At 24.5% G+C, this 19,456-nt stretch overlaps 6 protein-coding genes across 7 annotated transcripts; 4 read left to right on the top strand and 2 right to left on the bottom strand.

Annotated features, from left to right (window-relative positions):
- The first annotated feature begins 6,155 nt into the window (after nucleotides 1-6,155).
- On the top strand, nucleotides 6,156-8,889 carry LOC122860367 (anillin-like). Of its 2 annotated transcripts, XM_044164153.1 has the most exons (4): nucleotides 6,156-6,328; nucleotides 6,399-6,689; nucleotides 6,759-7,459; nucleotides 7,530-8,210. In XM_044164153.1, the coding sequence occupies exons 1-3, from the start codon at nucleotides 6,296-6,298 to the stop codon at nucleotides 7,104-7,106; spliced, it is 672 nt and encodes a 223-aa protein (XP_044020088.1). In that variant the 5' UTR covers nucleotides 6,156-6,295; the 3' UTR covers nucleotides 7,107-7,459; nucleotides 7,530-8,210. The 2 variants fall into 2 exon arrangements, with proteins under 2 accessions (XP_044020088.1, XP_044020087.1); XM_044164152.1 differs by lacking the exons at nucleotides 6,156-6,328; nucleotides 6,399-6,689 and having other exon boundaries at nucleotides 7,250-7,459; nucleotides 7,530-8,889.
- A 266-nt stretch (nucleotides 8,890-9,155) lies between these two features.
- On the top strand, nucleotides 9,156-11,773 carry LOC122860363 (ribosome biogenesis protein BOP1 homolog). Its single transcript, XM_044164148.1, has 3 exons — nucleotides 9,156-11,128; nucleotides 11,207-11,402; nucleotides 11,484-11,773. Exons 1-3 carry the CDS (start codon nucleotides 9,322-9,324, stop codon nucleotides 11,635-11,637), a joined length of 2,157 nt encoding a protein of 718 aa, XP_044020083.1. The 5' UTR covers nucleotides 9,156-9,321; the 3' UTR covers nucleotides 11,638-11,773.
- On the bottom strand, nucleotides 11,765-14,190 carry LOC122860364 (tRNA (adenine(37)-N6)-methyltransferase). The gene is made up of 2 exons (XM_044164149.1): nucleotides 13,733-14,190; nucleotides 11,765-13,667 (listed from the first exon to the last, which is right to left on the bottom strand). Exons 1-2 carry the CDS (start codon nucleotides 13,825-13,827, stop codon nucleotides 12,104-12,106), a joined length of 1,659 nt encoding a protein of 552 aa, XP_044020084.1. The 5' UTR covers nucleotides 13,828-14,190; the 3' UTR covers nucleotides 11,765-12,103.
- Nucleotides 14,017-17,088, top strand: LOC122860362 (transcription factor TFIIIB component B''). Its single transcript, XM_044164146.1, has 3 exons — nucleotides 14,017-15,282; nucleotides 15,350-15,803; nucleotides 15,863-17,088. The coding sequence occupies exons 1-3, from the start codon at nucleotides 14,643-14,645 to the stop codon at nucleotides 17,022-17,024; spliced, it is 2,256 nt and encodes a 751-aa protein (XP_044020081.1). The 5' UTR covers nucleotides 14,017-14,642; the 3' UTR covers nucleotides 17,025-17,088.
- A 24-nt stretch (nucleotides 17,089-17,112) lies between these two features.
- On the bottom strand, nucleotides 17,113-17,638 carry LOC122860366. The gene is made up of 2 exons (XM_044164151.1): nucleotides 17,313-17,638; nucleotides 17,113-17,227 (listed from the first exon to the last, which is right to left on the bottom strand). The coding sequence occupies exons 1-2, from the start codon at nucleotides 17,632-17,634 to the stop codon at nucleotides 17,178-17,180; spliced, it is 372 nt and encodes a 123-aa protein (XP_044020086.1). The 5' UTR covers nucleotides 17,635-17,638; the 3' UTR covers nucleotides 17,113-17,177.
- Nucleotides 17,639-18,128: 490 nt separating this feature from the next.
- Nucleotides 18,129-18,863, top strand: LOC122860365 (pleckstrin homology domain-containing family J member 1-like). The gene is made up of 2 exons (XM_044164150.1): nucleotides 18,129-18,237; nucleotides 18,323-18,863. Exons 1-2 carry the CDS (start codon nucleotides 18,147-18,149, stop codon nucleotides 18,811-18,813), a joined length of 582 nt encoding a protein of 193 aa, XP_044020085.1. The 5' UTR covers nucleotides 18,129-18,146; the 3' UTR covers nucleotides 18,814-18,863.
- The last annotated feature ends 593 nt before the right edge of the window (nucleotides 18,864-19,456 follow it).

Here is a 19,456-nt window from a genome sequence, read left to right as displayed (position 1 = left end):
CCATTTTCAAATATGATTTATTAACTTTTGAATAATATTTTTGATAAGTAATAAACGACATATCTTCACCAATATAATTAAATATATTCGAACAGGTTTCATTATCATTCGAAAAGAAATATAATAGCTGTACTTGTTTCATGAATTGTGCATCAGTACTTCATAAGCTTTAATGACTGTGATTGACAGAGGTCATCATTTGACAAACATGATTTGTTCCTAAAAATTACATATAATAATATGATAATTATGATGAAATATTTAATTGATAAATTAAACATACCAGACACAAATGATACAACTAACGTCATGAAACACTCATTCTTTGAATATTTTTATAAATTTTTTTTATAATAAAAAGTAATTTAATTATGAAATAATTAAGAAAATTCAATAATTTTAATTATTATTGATTATTGACTGTGAATCAGTAAAATGAAATAAATAAATCTCTCAATATATGAACGATTGAAATATAATATTTATTTTATTTTTAATCATATTTTAATTCATATTTAATAATTTAAAAATTGTAAATATTATTCATTTTTATTGATTTATTTTTTAAATATTTGAGTTCTAATAGATGATTAAAATTTAAAATTATTTATTTTCAATATTTTCCAGGCAAAATATTAAAATGTCTTTATCAAAAGAGCCAAATATATCAACATCGCCAGAGCATAGAACAAGTCAAACAAAATAAATAAAACAAATATAAAAATAATACTTATGACTTTTTATATTATAAACAAAAAAAAGACAAATAAATATAAAATTTTCATCAAAAATTAAAATATTATTTTATTAAAATTTTTTATTTAATTATTTAAACAACAATAATTTAATTAAAACTGAAAATCATAAATTAAATAAATCAATAACGATTGAAAATGATTTATTTTATGATATTTATTTGGAGTTTCAAAAATTGTAAAATTTCATTGTTGGACATATCGATAAAAATTATTTAAATATTTTCCAGGGATGAAATGTTTTATCAAAGAATCAAAAATATATCAGCCAAATTGTCAACAAAAAATACTATAAAAATAAACATTCTTTTTATCATAAAAAAAAAGACAAATAAATATAAAATTTTCATCGGAAATAATTTTATTAAATTGTTTATTTAATTATTTAAAAAAAAAAAAATAGAAATTACATTAAAAATTAATAATGTTGTACATCTGTTGACATAAAAAGTTTGTTTCTCAAAAAAACTTTAGAATAATGATGATCAATCCACCATTTTTTTGAATTCATATAAAAAGAATATCCTGAATTTTTATTCTGGTAATCATCATTATTATCATGCATGACAACAAACGCCCACTTTCGATTTAAAATATTATTTTCTTTATACGTTGTATTCAAAGCAGCAAGATGAATTCGCACAGAGCAGCTATTATCATTTAATCCAATATATTCAATTCCCGATTCAGCTGGTGGTAAAAATGGCTTGTATTTATCATAAATGATAATATCATTGCTCCGGCTGTCAGGAGAATAATTGAATCCTATATATAATTTACACATGGATATCGGTTGTTTTTCTGATTGTACAAACACAGTCAATGTTTCATTATCATAAGGAGCTTTTCTTATAATTTTCGTTGCACTCAAAGTCATTGCCAAAATTTCAACATCTTTTGTAGGATTAAAAAAAATATTATATTCTCTGTAACAACCTTGTCTCTTCAAATCATAAACAAAGGTTAGAATATTCCAAATTGATTTATCACATGAATATTTTTCAATGATTGTCCATTTTCTGTTGAATGCATTTATTTCATCAAAATATTTTTTTACTATACTTCTTTTGTGATATATAATAAACGAACAACTATTATCGTTTGTACCAATATACTCGAATGCAGTGGAAGAAAGATTTGCTTTATTTTTATCATATAATTGATGATAATCAGAAAATCCAGTTTCATCTGTTTTTATTTGAATTGTACATTGAAGCACTTCATCTTCATAAGATTTTAACTGTACTGTTATGGTTTCTTCATCAGTGTCATAGTCATTTGACAAACTATTATTTTCACCTTTTTAAAAATTATATAATTAATACGTGTAAGTATGATTATCAATATAATAAAATATTTATTTGACATATTAAACTTACCAGACACAAATGATATTGATAAGCACAACGACAGCAACAGCAACGTCACCAAGAAACTCTCCATTCTCGTTTTCAAATTTCAAATTTTAAAAAGTGGATGATTATTGATCGTGAGATCTAGTACTCACAATGAAATAATTTCGACTGACCACTGCTGAAAAAACTGTGTAGTTAAAAAATATGAACGTGACTAATTCCACTCCTCCTGAAATATTATCTTTACTTTTTATCAATTTACACTATTGGTTTTTTCCTTTTTTTTTTTTTTTTATTTTCTTAGAAAATCAAAGTAGTGTTATCTTCAGGTGAGGTCATTAAAAGTTATTTCTGAACTTGTAAAATATTAGTTTATTGATTATAGAAATTATTTAAATATTCAGGGATAAAATGTTTTATCAAATTGATCAAAAATATATTGTCAACAAAAAATAATATAATAATTATTAAAAATAAAAAACTTCTTTTAATAATAAAAAAAAGTCAAATTAATATAAAATTTTCATAAGAAATAATTTTATTAAATTGTTTATTTAATTATTTTTAAAAAATAAAAATTACATTAAAAATTAATAATGTTGTACATCTGTTGATGATAAAAATTTTTTTCTCAAAAAAACTTGACAATAACGATGATTAATCCACCAACTTTTTGAATTCATATAAAAAGAATATATTGAATCTTGTTTATTGTAATCATCACGGACAATTAACGTCCAATCTTGATTTAAGATATCATTTTCTCTCTTTGTTGTATTTAAAACATCAAGATGAATCCGTACAGAGCAACTATTATCATTGAAACCAATATATTCAATTCCTGATTCAGCTGATGATGAATATGACGTGGATTTATTATAAATGATAATATCATCTCTTTTGACACCAAAGAAGGTGAACCAGTAGGACCCTATCCTTAATTTACACATAGTTATTGGTTGTACTTCTGATTGTACAAACACAGTCAATGTTTTATTGTCATACAGAGCTTTTCTTGTAATTTTTGTCGCAGTCCAAGTCATTGACATAACTTCAACATCTGTTCTGGGATTAAAAAATATATTATATTCTCTATAACAACCTTTTCGCGTTAAATCATAAACAAAGGTTGCAATATTCCAAAATGATTTATCACATGAATATTTTTCAATGATTGTCCATTTTCCTTTGAAAGCATTTATTTCATCAAAATATTTTTTTACTACACTTTTTTTGTGATATATAATAAACGAACAACTATTATCGTTTGTACCAATATACTTGAATGCATTGGAAGAAAGATTTGGCATATTTTTATCATATAATTGATGAAAATCATAAAATCCAGTTTCATCTGTTTCTATTTGAATTGTACATTGAAGTACTTCTTCTTTATAAGACTTTAAATGTACTGTTATGGATTCTTCATCAGTGTCATAGTCATTTGACAAACTATTATTTTCACCTTTTTTAAAATTATATAATTAATAGATGTAAGTATGACAAATATAATTAATATTTGTATAGACAGTTTATTATAATGTTTATTTATTTGATATATTAAACTTACCAGTCACAAATGATATTGACAATAACAACAACAACTTCAACAAAAAATACTCCATTTTTTAAAATAATTTTCTTTTTAATTATTTATAAATATACATATGTATATGTATAAATAATTTATTTTCAAGCAAACGAAAAATATCAATATATAGGTATTTCTATACAAAGCGTTTTGATAAATAAAAAACAGAACTACTTTTATAAAGTTTTATTTTTTTATTGTTGGAGCTGGCTTTAGAGTCTTGACACGAATTCGACTGTTTCTTGAAAACAGTAATACATATAATAAAGATTTTATAGACTTATAAATATATATCTTAATTAGTGTGGTGATCAATTGGTAATTAAAATCTCATTTCTCCGGCTTGTAAAAGTTTTTTTTTAGAATTTGTCGATATACTTAAATATAATTTTGAAGGCCATAAAATTTTGTGATGTTATGTAATTTGTGCCTCGTCTTCAAATAAATTTATTTTTTCAATTATATTTAAAAATTATTTATTTTTATTAATTCAAAATATATTGAAGAAAACAAAATAAAATTATTTTAATGATTTTCTGTAATTTAATTAAAGTAAAAGAGAAATTAAATTTAAAAAAATTTGATATTGTTTATAGATAATTTTCAAAATATCAGATAAATAGAAATATTAATTCATTAATTTTGAAAAAAACCAAAGATGCAAAAATAAATCAATTTAAATATCTACAATTTAAAAAAGCCTTAGATTCAAATATTATTCATTTTTCTTTATTTATTTTTTAAATAATATTTGAGTATTAATAAATGATTGAAAGATTATTTATTTTTATTTATAAAGCTATTTTTAATATTATACAAATAACAAAAAATAAAAAATAAAAAATAACCAGTCAGGTCATAAGTCCAAGGTTGAAATAAAGAGCCAGGAGCTACTGATAAGTCAACATACGCCAGAGCATAGAACACGTCAAAGCATTAAATAGAAAAATAAAAAAAGCCTTAAATATGATAACAAATAATATGACATTTTTTTAAATATTATTTATTCGGTCAGGTCTTAAGTTCAAGGTCGAAATGAAGAGCCAGGAGCATAGAACATGTACATCAAAACATCAAATAGGAAAAAAAAAAAACCCTGTATGATAACGAATAATACTTATGACCCATTTTTTCTAATATTATTCAAAAAAATAAAACAATTGAATAAAATTGTCTTTTAATTTTTTCATGAGGTCATTGGAAGTTATTTTTGAACTTTTAAAATATTAATTTTACTTTTTATTAATTTATACAATTTAAATTAATATGTAATATTATTATGATATAAAAAATTTATTTATTAGATAATCTATTATTTATTTATTGAAAAAATAAAAATTCATCTTAAAAAATGTCATAGTATAAAATTAATTACGTATTTTTATAAAATAACGAAAAAAGCATTTTTTAAAATGGAACACGTCGAAGCATAAAATAGAAAATTTAATATTGTTTATAGATAATTTTAAAATATGAACAAAAAAAATTCATCAATTTTAATAAATGATTTATAATGATAGAGAATAATAAATAATATACAATTATTACAAAGAAAAAAAAAATGTCTCGGCTTGGATTTGAACTAGGCAAATCAATTTGAAGAAGATTAGAGATCGATTTTTTGTCTATATTTTTGATCTATTTTTAATGACGGAGTCAAAAAAAAAAAAAAAAAATTATAATCCCGTGACTTGGATTTGAACCAAGAACTTCAGATAATCGTTTACTACCGCCTCTCACTCGCTGAGAACACCATTTGACTTCATTAGACGTCAATGACGACCAATGACGACAAATGACTATACTCAATCTCCGCCGACCTTCATTTCGGCAATTGAAAAACCGATCTGACACGTTACCAATTACGCCACCACGAGATATCCGAAAAACAAACTAATCGTCTATATTAATTTAAAGAAAATCAAACAATACTCTATATTATTCCATATTAATAATTATTTATAACTAATAAATTATAATTTACAACTATTAAAAATTTTAATAAAAACAATTTTATTATTAAATAAAAAAAAAAAAAAATTTAACTTTTTTCTAATATTATTTATCAAAAAAAAATAAAACAATTGAATAAAATTGTATTTTTATTTTTTCAACTCATTAATATAATTAATATTATTTTTTTCCTCATTATTTAAATATATTATTGTTTATATTTTGTTTTTCGAATTATTGAAAAAAAAACTTTTTTATTTTTAAATTTGTTATTTTTTAAAACCTTTTCTTTGATAATAATATATTTAATCAATTTTATAAACAATAAATAAATAAATTAAGTTTATATATTTTTTTTGAAGTCATTAAACTTTATGCGATTATTTAAATTTTAAAATATCTACATTACCGATTTGATATTCTTCCCGCTTAATTTTTTTCCTCCCTCCACGATAATTATTATTATCAATTTATCATTATTATTTTTACAACAGTTTTAGCGGTTTTAACACACACATGCACCTGTTGACATCCATTTTTATTTATAAAACAAATGATAATTTAATTATTTTTCTATAAAAATAAAACAAAAGTTAATCAGTAATTAATAATAATAAAAAACAACAATAACAACAACAACAATGGATACAGTTTCACCAGGTTCATTTACTGATGTAAGTAAACATTTAAAAATGGCATTCATTCAAGAAAAAAAATGAGTTTATCAATTTTATATATTTTCAGAGAATGCTACGTCGTGCATCAACATCACGAGTGAGTTTTAGACAAAACACACTATTAAAATCAATGGATAATAAACGAAATTCGATGAATGAAAATAATGATCGTTTAACTGATGTATCAGTTGTGTCATCATTAACAGCAGCAATAAATGATATTGAAAATGATATTGATGCACTGGGTACACCCCACGATCTTGGTAAACAATCAATTGTTGACAATAAAACACCAACACGTAAACAATCAAAATACAAAAGAATAACATCTACAGGTACACCTGATAGTTTCAATGAGGTAAACATAAATTAATAATAATAATAAAAAAGAAAATAAATAATTTATAAATGAATTTTTAATTTTTAGAAAAGAATTAGACGTACATCATCAAGAGTGAGTAACAGTAAAAGAACATTGTTTGATAAAAGTGACAGTGACAATGAAGTTGATGAAAATAATGATTATCAATTAAATGATTCATTGATGCCATCATTATCAGCAGCATTAAAAGATCTTGATAATGAATGTGATGCATTGGGAATATTTCCAGCAGATGATTTAAAAAAACCACTTGGTGAAATTTATCAGCAAAATGATCAATTAACATATAAACATTCAATTGATGATAAAAACAAGCTGCAAGGTATTGAAAATATAACAAACACCAAAGACATGTCAACAAGCCAAACTTGGAAACTACCAGAAAATCACTGAACTTTCTTCATCAAGATAATAATGCCATTAAAACATGTTCAATTGATGCACTGTCACCAATATTACCAAAAAGTCCAGAAGAAAATATTGCACCAAGTGGTAATTATGATGCTAATAATCACAGTGATCTAGCATCAGCATTGGAAACACTGGAAAATGTTATTGATGATAACATGAGTGCAGCAAGTGAATTATCAACTCACAAAAAAAAATTTTTAAGAAAAATAGCCAATAGATTTAGTGGTAGATAAAATGATTTTAAAATTGGTGAAAATTCAAAAATTGGTGATAATAATTCAGCAATTATTCGTACTGCTAAATTATGCAGAAGTTTTTCACAAAGAATAAAAAAGGTAAATTATTATATTTTATTATATGGAAAAATAATTTTATTAAATAAATTTTTAAATTTATAATTTTTAGGGATTAAGAAATAGCTGGACAAGACGTGAATCTTTATCGAATAATTTATCACCAGAAATAATTGATAAATTAAATTGTAGTAAAAGAAAAATGGAAGAAATTGACAAATTATTATTAAACATAAAAATTGAAAAAGAATCAATAAAGCAGGCAAAAAAAGCTTTAGCTCACTGTCATTTGAACAGTGAATTTTTTGGAAGTAAAGAAGAAATTGATTCAGAACGTATCCTACTACGTGCTGGTATTAAAAAACAGCTATTAAATGATAAACTTAAACAGCTATATGATAAACAAAATGACAGTATAGAAAACCCAGATGATCAACAAAATTCATATGCTGATGTTAAAATTGATAACGTATGTTTAACATTAAAAAAAAACACTTGATAAAAATTTACAAACTGGTGATATTGCTGATTGGTTTGTCATTGTAATAACAGAAGGTCAAAATATTTGGGTATCATCACCAGTGACATGTGAAGTTGGTGATCCATTTATTGAATTTACAAATTTTACAATTACAATGACAAAATTATCACCAAATTTAAAGATAAACATTGAAATTTATAATTTAAAATTAAAAACAGAATGTGCATATGATGATATTATCAAGCGTCATATAAATCATTCAGATAAATTAACAATATGTCCATCACCAAAAAAATTATCATCAAAAAAAAATGAACGACATACAACAAAAGTATTAAATATTAAAAATAATAATAATGATGATATAAAAACGTCATTTAAATTATCTGGACGTATTATTATTGATGTTAAAGATTTAAATTTATCATCACCATGGCCATTAATGGGTGTACCACATGATTCAATACTTCTTGGTACAATACATTTTGATTTAACACCAACAATTAATATTGCTGTTCGTCATAAAGGCTTTTTAACTCAATGCAGTGAAGCAAATGGTATTCCAACAAGAGATGTTAGATGGTGTGTATTGAAAGGACGTACTTTATCACTATGGAAATATCAAGATGATGAAGAAACAAAAGAACCATTAATTGAAATTGATTTAGTTGATTGTTATACTAAAAGTATTCAAATAACCAGTCAAACACTTTGTGCTAAACCAAAAACAATTCTCATTGAAACAATGAGAAAAAGAAAACCAGGTGATCGTGATAGTATGGTTATTGAATGTCAAAATAATTATACAATTGTTAGATATTTTTTGTCTTGTGATACTAAAAAAGATCTTGATGAATGGATTGAAAAATTAAATTGTGCCATTTTACTTGTTCGTAAGTGGGATGATTCTGTTCCATATTCATTACCAAGTGTTCCACTTGTGTCTGATCTTTAAATACTCAAATTTTTCATGTTATTTTTTTTTTGACAATCAAATTAGATGGTCATTTATTTGTATATTGCATATTTTAATTTATAAATATATAATAATAATAAGTATTAATGTTTAATTGACAAAATGGATATGCATCTCTGAAAAACAATATTTATAATTTTATTTTTATTAATTTTTTTGATATTATAGAGTGTGATTAAATTATCAAAATATCATCTAATTTGTAAATAAAAATTTTCTATTATTATTAATTATTATTGTTTATTATTTTTTGAATAAATATATTTGAATTAGACATTAGATGATAGTGCTATCTACATGGAAAAACAAAAACCAAGGAGAAAAAGAAAATATGGCCGACTCACGTGTTGAACAACAAATTAGATTGAATTAGATTAACCTAAAATTCAGTTCAGTCAAAGAATCTTGAGTGAAAAAAGCAACGCATGTCAATGTACACTTGGTGCAATGTCGTCTCGTGGTAAAAAAGTATTAAAAAGAAAATCAAAAGTTGAAAAAGTAATTGAAAAAAACATCCCAAGTGATGAAGAACCTGAAAATGATTCATTGATAATAGAAGAGGTGAAAGATGATGAGGTAAATAATTATAATTTTTTTCCTGAAGATGATGACGAAAAAGAGTTGGAAATAAATGAAGTTAATGGAGGTAGTGATGGTGAAGATACCAATGATGTTGATGACATAAATGAATATGAAAATGATAGTTCAGATGAGGAAGATATACGTAATACAGTTGGTAATATTCCAATGAAATGGTATGCTGATTATCCTCATATTGGTTATGATTGGGATGGTTTAAAATTAATAAAACCAAAACAAGGTGATCAACTTGATAATTTTCTTAAACGTATGGAAGATCCAGATTTTTGGCGAACAGTCAAAGATCCACAAACTGGTCAAGATGTTGTATTAAGTGAAGAAGATATTAAATTAATAACAAGAATTCAACAACAAAGAATACCAGATGAAAATTATGATGAATATGCACCATGGTCTGAATGGTTTACATCACAAGTTATGAAAACACCACTTAGAAAATTTCCAGAACATAAAAGATCATTTTTACCATCAAAACCAGAAGCAAAGAGAGTATCAAAATTAGTACATGCATTAAAAATGGGTTGGATTAAATCAACAATTGAAATGGAAAAAGAACGTGCTCAAAAAAAAACACAAAATGACTTTTATTTATTATGGAAAAATGATGATGAAGCTGAAGAAATGCGTAGAATACATAAACATATACCAGCAGCAAAACGTTTATTACCAGGACATGCTGAATCATTTAATCCACCACCAGAATATATATTTGATGAAAAAGAAGAAAAACAATGGGAAAAATTAAAACAAACACCATGGAAAAGAAAGCTTCATTTTAAACCACAAAAATATGATTCATTACGTCAAGTACCAGCATATCCTAAATTTATTAAAGAAAGATTTCAAAGATGTATGGATCTTTATTTATGTCCAAGAGCATATAAAATGAAAGTACAAATTAATCCAGAAGAACTTGTTCCAAAATTACCAAATCCACGTGATCTTCAACCATTCCCAACGACAATGTCAATGATATTCAAGGGACACACTGATATGATTAGATCAATAAGTGTACAAAAACGTGGACAATATTTAGCATCTGGTGGTGATGATATGACACTTAAAATATGGGAAATATCAACTGGACGTTGTGTAAGATCAGTACCATGTGGTGGTATAATACGTAGTGTTGCATGGGGACCAAATGAAGAGGTATCATTAATTGCTGTTGCTGCTGATAAAAAAGTACTTCTTATTAATCCAAATGTTGGTGATAAACGTATAACAAGTAGTACAGATAAACTTATGGAAATAATACCACAAAGTGATGTTGTTGTACCAGAACGTGTACAAAGTGCTGTTGGATGGGCACAAGCTGAGGATGAATTATGGAAAGATGGAATTAGAATAATATTAAATCATTTTAAAATTGTTAAACAAATTACTTGGCATGCTAAAGGTGATTATTTTTCATCAGTTATGCCAGATGGACAAAATCGTTCTGTATTAATTCATCAATTATCTAAAAGACGATCACAATTACCATTTACAAAACCAAAAGGACTTGTACAATGTGTTTTGTTTCATCCAATTAAACCATTTTTCTTTGTTGCAACACAAAAAAATATTAGAGTTTATGATTTGGTTAAACAAGAAATGGTCAAAAAATTATTATCAAATTCACAATGGATATCAACAATGGCTATTCATCCAGGTAATTTATTATAAAACAATTATTATTATTGTTTTTAATTATTTTTTTATTAATTACATTGTTTAAATATTATTTTAGGTGGTGATAATTTACTTGTTGGTACATATGATCGTAAAATGTTGTGGTTTGATTTGGATTTAAGTACAAAACCATATCAAACATTGAGATTACATGGTACTGGTGTTAGAGGTGTTGCATTTCATAAAAGATATCCATTATTTGCATCTGGTGCTGATGATAGAGGTCTCATCATTTCACATGGAATGGTCTACAAGTAAGTTCTCGATTTAGAGTTCAATAATGTCATTGTTTTTGTTTGAATTATTTATTAATTGATTGTTATTTTTTCTTTCAGTGATCTTTTACAAAATCCACTTATTGTACCATTAAAACGTCACTGTCATCATGAAGCATTCAATGATTTTGGTATTCTCGATGTTATTTTCCATCCAATTCAACCATGGGTATTTTCAGCTGGTGCAGATTCAACAATAAGAATGTACACATAATCCCTCAAATTATAATTATCTTTTGCTTTCTTCATTCTTTTTTTTATTGAAAAACTTGACTAATAATCTTTTTCAAAACTAGATTGTGTTGATTTGTGTCATTTATGATTAAAAATAAATAATTTAATTCACAGTATCTCTTTTTAATTTGTTGAATATTTATTTAACAAATTCATAAATACAATTTTTTTTTTTTTTTTCTTTTCATCAATAAAAAAATCAAATGTATTTTGATAATGTAAAATGAATTTTTTAAAAGAAAAAGACAACAAATCAGCTAATGAATTGATTTAATAATACCACTATCATTTTTGTAGAATAAAAAAATAAAAAAGATGTTATTTTAAAATTAATTATTCACGTTATTTATTATTAAAACCTGTACAAAAAATCTATCATCTAATTAATGTGATTTAAAAAAAAAATAATAAACAATTATTTGATGAATATGAAAAAAGAAAAAAACTTATGAATTTGGTGAATGACCTAGACATTGCCATTCTGGTTCACCGCATTCACAAATTCTTCCAGCTGGACGAATTTGAAAAACCGTAACAATACCACGGTTGTCATCAAATCTACAACTAATATGTAAATCATGAATTAAAAATGTATAAAATTGATTAGCCCATCTTTGACGTAAATAAACTGATCTTGGATCTTCACGTAATACATTTTCAATAGCACTTTTTTGTTCATCAATTTTATCATGTACAATATCATTTAATTGATGTAATGCACGTTCATTAAATACAACAGATAATGATCTTGTACGTGATTGTGTTATCCAATCAGGTATACGTACTTGAAATTGATTTGTATCATCAATATTATTATCATTTAAATTTTGTAAACTAATTGTATTATTTGTTTGTGATTGTATTGTTGGTGTTGATGTTGTTGTTGTAGCGGTTGTTGATGATATATTTTGTATATTACCAATTGTTTGTGATGGTCTTAATGATTGTGATTCCATTCCTTCTTCACCATCTGGTGCTTCACGTACACCCATTCTAACTGGTGAATTATCAAGTCTTATATTTAATGAACGACGACTTATAAAATCCATATCAGTACCCCAAACATTATTTGGTCCATCAGCACCATCAAGAAGTCTTGAATTTATTAAATCTTCATCACCAGATATATCTAATCTTGATGAATCAATTGTGTCAATATTTAATGACACTGTATTGTCATTTAAATTTAAATTATTAATATCATTTATTGTTGATAATTGATCAAATTCTTCAGCTTGTAATCTAAGTGCTATTTCTTCATCTCTTGATATATCATCTGGTATTAATTGCCATGAACCATTTGGTCCATCACCACCAACAGCATTATTTATCATTAAATTTTGTTCATCTTGATTATCAGCGGTATTATTATTATCATCATCATTTCTAATTATATTTTCAACATGTAATGGATTATCATATTGTGGTATATATGGTTTAATATCAAATACAGGTGTACCATCAACAATATCAACACCCTCAAATATTATAATATTTCTTTCAATATTTATTATTTTAACAAGACTCAAACCAATTGGACATGGTCTGTGTGGTGAACGTGTTGAAAATACACCAGTTCTAATACCATTTAAACGTGGTGGTGCAACTTTAGCTCTAACATGAGTTGAATCATTTCTATGAAAATAAAATAATATCCACATATGTGAATAATCTTCAAGACCAGTTAATGCATGTTCTGGATTTGTAAATATTTTATTAAATAATGTTATTTTTCCACGTGATTCTTTACATATTCCTGGTTGTCTTGGTGTTCCTCTTTTACTTGGAAAACCAGTATTAATAACACCAATTGGATCAAGTGTTACTGTACCATTTTGTACATTTGATAATGACGATGATGATGATGCTGTTGGTGCTGTTGTTAGATCTAGTATTGATGTATTATTTTGTGATGCTTCATCAATCTCTTCTTCTGATTGTATTCCAATTAAACGCTTTATTCCACTGACATCCTTGTCAAAAATATAACGAAGACTCTTAATTTGTTGTCTATAAAATAATACAAAAAATTAATAATTATATTTTGTTTTATATTTTTAACAATAATTACTTACCGAAGATTATTAATTTCTTTTCTTGCTGTATTTAATTGATTCAATAAAAATTTTGAATCAACTGATTGATCATCCAGCTGGTTTGTTGTATCCATTTTATTCAATGTTTATTTAACATTAAATATTATAATTGTCATTTAAACTCAGTATTTAATGACACTTAATTTTTTTTCTTTTGTAAACATGACGTAAAAAATTTTACATACTTCAATGACATATCCAATCAATTTGAGTCAAATAATTTTAAACAATTTATTTTTAAATTAAAATACTTATTGTTTTTCAATTGTGTATAGGGTCTTTAATAATTTATTATTATTATCAATATTATTATGATTTAAAAAAAAAACATAATAAACGACACTTTGGAGTTTTTTTTTAATAACAATTAGCATATTCATCCGGAAAATTATTTTTTTCTAATTTTTTTTTAGCGATACTAGTACCATCTTTTTTCTAAACTATTGAATTTTTTTTTTATTTTTATTTTATAATATTTTTATTTTTTTTCTTTGTTGTACATCGGTATCACCGGCGCCACTGTTGCATCATCTTGTGTTTCTCTCTGTCACACAAAAAAGTATAGCCCTTTCTTTATCCTATTCTCCAAAACACTCTCTCCAAAAAATCCTTCCATTTTTCATTATTTTTCGACACGACTAAACGTTTATTTAAAAATAATAATATTTAATTATTAAAATAACGTAACAATAATTAAATAATATTTAGATAAATTAAAAAAATTATAATTATTAATTATTAAACAAATCAACAGTTGTCAAGTGACATAAAATAATTAATTATCAATTATTTATTAAAAGCGTTACTTTAACCTACCTTGATATTTGATACCCACGTTGTTTATACGTTTGTACGTTGTGTAAAAAAAAAAAATCATTGAAACATAAAAATGAGACGTTCACGAATGAAAATAGCTCCAGCAGTGCCAATTAGAAAAAAATTAATTAGAGATGTCGTTAATAATAATCCTGATGCACAATCAGTAGCTGATGATAAAAAAAGTCTTGAAATTAAAACTGAATTATTACAACAATGTGATATATTAACAAAGGATGATATTAAAGTTGATGTTGAGGTAGTACCTAATGAAGCTGATAAAGTTGTTGATACATCATCATCATCAGCAGCAACAACAGTTAATACAACACCTGAACAAGTTGTTGATCCACAAAAATCTCCATTGGTGACAATTACAGAAGCTGCTGTTTCACTATTAGTATCTGATGATAAAAAAACTGATGAAATTGTTTCTGAAACGTTGAAACAACCTGATGCAATAATAAAGGATGATTTAAAAGTTGATCTTGAAGCAGGACCTAATGTAGCTGATGACGTTATTAATACATCATCATCATCAACAGTTAACACAATTGAAAAAATTAATGATACACCAAAATCACCTGAAAAATTGCCTTCTCAATCTCCAGTCAAAGAAAATATATTTGAAAGACCAAAATCACCAGTTAAAGAATTTAAAGAATTATCAAAGTCTTCAACAGTTACAACAGTACCAAAAACAATTGACCAAAGTAAGTAATTTTAATAATTATTTATTGATAATAAATTTAATAATAATTTTATGTATTTTTTTATCAGCATCACCAGTTAAATTCTTCACAAATAGAACTGGATTTGTACGACCATCACCAAAATTCGATGGACCAAGTAGAATCAGAAGAAATAGTGTACATGGTAGTGGTGCAAGTGCCAGTGAATCAGAGGATGATTCACGTCGTCAAAATTCAACTATTCAAAAAAAAGGAAAAAATGATAGTGATTCTACAAGTCAAGCTGATAAAGCATCAATAAATAATGAAAATAATAATAAATCATCAGATTGTTATAATAAAAATGGTAGAAAAAAGAAAAAAATGGTTGTATCAGAATCAGTAAGAAAATTAATGGAATCACGACGTGAATTTAATCGTTTATATGGTGATAAAAAGCCACCAGATACAAAAAAATTAAAGATGTATGATTTAATATATTATAATCCAACGGCAAATCCAATGAAAAAGAAAGGACGTGGTCAAGGAAATACCAGTGATAAGTAAGTGTATAATTTATTATTGTTAAAAAATATATATTAATAATTGAATGTTTATACAGATCAAAAGATGCTGAAGAAGATACTGATGATAAAAATGAAGAAGCTGTTGATGATCCAGAAGCAGAAGCAGCAGCAGCAGATATACCAGTACCACAAGTTAAAGTTGGTCCAAATGGTGAATTAATAATTGATGATCAAAGTTTAATTATAAAAAATAGTGATGTTGATAGAGAACGTGAACGTATATCACGTAAACGTGCACTTGTTGATGATGAAAGTAGAATGGCTGGTTTTTATAAACGCAGAACAAAAAGTAAGGATTGGGTTAGAAATGATACAATTAAATTTTATAAAGCACTTAGTACTATTGGTACTGATTTTTTAATTATGAAAAGTTTCTTTCCTGATAGAACTAGACAAAATATTAAAATGAAATTTAAAAAAGAAGAAAGACAAAATAAAGAACTTGTAGATAAAGCACTATCAACAGGTGATTTTGATCTTGATAAATTAAAAAAAGATTTTGAAGAATGTGATAAAGAAAAAAAAATACAAGAAGAAGAAAAAGAACGTTTAAGATTGAATCAACAAAACAAAGCAGCATCTAAAAAAGGAAGAAAAAAATATCCATCAATGGCTGTATCAGCTATACCAGTTGTTGATGCTGATGAAGATGAAGAAGGTGATGCAAATAATAATGAAGAAAATAAAAATATTAAAAAGAAAGATAAAAAGAAACCATCAAATATTAAAAAAAAGTACAAACGTATAATTAAACCAAAAGAATCTGATGATGATGATGGTGATGATGAAGATGATCATGATAAAAATGATACAGAAACTACTGGTGTTTCAAAACAAAAAAAAACAAGATCAGGTAGATTATCATCAACAACAAAAAAATTAACATCAAATTGTCGAACAATTTTAGATGAAATATTTGATAAAGATGATAATATTATTGATGAAAATGCCAAAGAACCAATTACATCAATTGAAAGTATTCAAGAATCAGTAACAGAAATTCAAAATGCTGTACCAGGATCATTTGTTGTTGTTAGTAAAGATTGTCCAATTGAACCAGGTAAAAAATTACTTGAAGTTTATCTTGTATCTGATGCTGAAGCACAAAGTGACTGTGATCATGTTGATGAATCACCAATAAATAATAATAATATTATTGAAAAAACATTAACAGATGAAATTACAACCTCAGGATAATTTAAAATAATCAAATTAATTTTTATTACAATAATTGTTTTATAATACAATTTGTACCTTATTTTCAAACTTTTTTTGTTAAATTTAATTTACTTATCAACTTTCCAAGTTTTTTTTATAAGAAAAAAATCCTAATAATTAGCTGGATTTTTTTTATGTGTCATAATATTTTGGTGTGTTACGATACTCATCAAATTTAGCAGCTGAAAACCATAAAATAATAATAGTATACATTTTTTTTTTTTTTTTGTTAAATAATAAAAATGTATTATTAAATAATAAAATTACCTGGATCCATAAATCTTTCTGATATTCTTTTTCCATAAATATGCCATGCTCCAAATATTAATAATACAATTGTCATTAATATTGCACAAAAAATTTTTAATAATTGAAATTGAAAATTATCAAATGCAAGATAACAATTTAATTCATTAAAATAATTTATAATATCAATAAATAATCCATCATTTGGTTTCATGACACAAGCTATTTCAGTTGTTACACCAATTGTTTCAAGTAAATAATTTATTGTTGCTGTTGTATAATTTGGAAGAAGTTCACTAATTTCATCAATCCACAATGATGAACTTTCTAATAAACTTTCCATTTTGATAATTATTTATTTATCTTATTTTATTTTCAATAAACTTTCACAATTTTATTAATTTTCATATGTAAAATACTCTTTATGTTTTGAGCAATTTATTTTTATACATTATGTTGTTTTTTTTACCAGTTGTTATTGAAATACGTCATCAGCTGATGTGATGATGATGATTTAAGATTTTATTATCATTAAATTGGTCAGTGTGTTGGTTTTATATTGTATTAAAATATATTACTCACAAATCAAGATAAATAATGTCGTTTATTCAAATGATCATGGGTGTATTATCAATTGAAATTTACAAATTATGATTTATCAAAAATAATAATAAAATCAATAGACAATTTAGTGACAATGGCTTAGAAATATTAGTCAACTTTGGCAAGTTTAAAAGAGGTTATGCACGTCTAACATAAACAAAAATATAAAGCATAAATATAAACAAACTTTATTATTTATTTATGATTAATTAATTTAAAAAACGAGATTATTAAACGAACAAAATTAAAATAATGAAATTTAATGAAAAAGAATTAATTGATGCAAGTAAAGCAGCACCACAATTAGAAGGACGATTGAATTATAAACAAGCTCATAAATCAGGTATAAAATATAAAAATTAATAATTAATAATATGTATTTATCTAAATTATAAATTAATTAATTAATTTATTTTTGTTAATTTTAGTTTTTAAAGAACGTTGGTTCAAGCTCATGGGTAATTTATTATTTTATTTTAATATAAATGAATTTGGTAATGTTGAACAACGTCAACCAGCTGGAATAATAATACTAGAAAATTGTAAAATAAATGATGATGTTATAAATGATGGTGCATTTGCATTTAGTATTGTATTTTCAAATGATCATGAAAAACGTCATATATTAACTGGTAGAAGTGAATGCCAAGTTGAACAATGGATTGGAGCATTACGTCAATCATCTTATGAATATTGGAGAACAAAGCTAATAATGTTACAAGAAAGATTATCTATTAAGACTGGCAATGATCCATTGTTAATGATACCAAGAAATCATGGTGTTGTTAGAGATGAAGCATGGAGTCATCATGTTTCACATTCATCTAGTTTTAGATCACATATAAGATCATTTACAAATACATCATCAACTGAGTCAAAAATAGTCAAAAAGGAATCTAAAAGTCTCATTGAATTATAGCTAGTAAGTTATTAATAAGGAAAATTAACAAAACAATGACAAAATAAAGTATTTACTTAATTTAAATAAATTTATTTTTATTATAGTATTTATTTGATTTTATTATTTCCTTGTTTCATTTCATTTGAAAATATTATTCTAATTATTTAATGATCCCTGGCAGAGACATCAAGGTAAGTATCAAATTTTTGTATCGAAAAATTTATTTATTTATTAAATATGACGTTTATTTTTATTAACCATGTAAAATTATATTACAAAAAATTATAAATTATATTTTTAAATCTATTTGTTCGTTTTTTCTTTTACAAGAAATATTATATTTACAAAATTCATCGTTTTTAAATTAATTATAATGTTAAAAAAAACATGTCAAACATTTTTTGTTTAAAAGGTAAAAACTGGTTTTGTAAAATACCAAGTTATTTTTTTCGAAAATAACATTAAATTGATCATGATTAATACAATTAATTGTTTAGACAATTGTTAGATAATTTAGGTTTTTTTTTTTCTTTTTAAAGTCTTTTAAGAGTATTTTTAAAAAAATAATTTCGAAATTATTTTTTTAATTGTCGTTTTTATGTTTTTTTAAAAAAAATGTACCTAAGTATATTAATTGATTGATTCGAAAAAACTTTATACG

Source organism: Aphidius gifuensis, linkage group LG1 (assembly GCF_014905175.1).
Source record: "Aphidius gifuensis isolate YNYX2018 linkage group LG1, ASM1490517v1, whole genome shotgun sequence".
Taxonomy (NCBI): domain Eukaryota; kingdom Metazoa; phylum Arthropoda; class Insecta; order Hymenoptera; family Braconidae; genus Aphidius; species Aphidius gifuensis.
The sequence above is the reverse complement of the archived record's forward strand: the minus strand, read 5'-3'. Positions and strand labels throughout refer to the sequence as shown.

Coding starts and splice junctions, on each gene's coding strand:
- LOC122860367 (XM_044164152.1), top strand. CDS start 8,053: ATGACAAAATTATCACCAAATTTAAAGATAAACATTGAAATTTATAAT.
- LOC122860363 (XM_044164148.1), top strand. CDS start 9,322: ATGTCGTCTCGTGGTAAAAAAGTATTAAAAAGAAAATCAAAAGTTGAA. Junction 11,129..11,206: donor AACAATGGCTATTCATCCAG/GTAATTTATTAT, acceptor ATATTATTTTAG/GTGGTGATAATTTACTTGTT. Junction 11,403..11,483: donor TCACATGGAATGGTCTACAA/GTAAGTTCTCGA, acceptor TTTTTCTTTCAG/TGATCTTTTACAAAATCCAC.
- LOC122860364 (XM_044164149.1), bottom strand. CDS start 13,827: ATGGATACAACAAACCAGCTGGATGATCAATCAGTTGATTCAAAATTT. Junction 13,668..13,732: donor AAAGAAATTAATAATCTTCG/GTAAGTAATTAT, acceptor ATTATTTTATAG/ACAACAAATTAAGAGTCTTC.
- LOC122860362 (XM_044164146.1), top strand. CDS start 14,643: ATGAGACGTTCACGAATGAAAATAGCTCCAGCAGTGCCAATTAGAAAA. Junction 15,283..15,349: donor ACCAAAAACAATTGACCAAA/GTAAGTAATTTT, acceptor TTTTTTTATCAG/CATCACCAGTTAAATTCTTC. Junction 15,804..15,862: donor CAAGGAAATACCAGTGATAA/GTAAGTGTATAA, acceptor ATGTTTATACAG/ATCAAAAGATGCTGAAGAAG.
- LOC122860366 (XM_044164151.1), bottom strand. CDS start 17,634: ATGGAAAGTTTATTAGAAAGTTCATCATTGTGGATTGATGAAATTAGT. Junction 17,228..17,312: donor AGAAAGATTTATGGATCCAG/GTAATTTTATTA, acceptor TATGGTTTTCAG/CTGCTAAATTTGATGAGTAT.
- LOC122860365 (XM_044164150.1), top strand. CDS start 18,147: ATGAAATTTAATGAAAAAGAATTAATTGATGCAAGTAAAGCAGCACCA. Junction 18,238..18,322: donor TAAACAAGCTCATAAATCAG/GTATAAAATATA, acceptor TGTTAATTTTAG/TTTTTAAAGAACGTTGGTTC.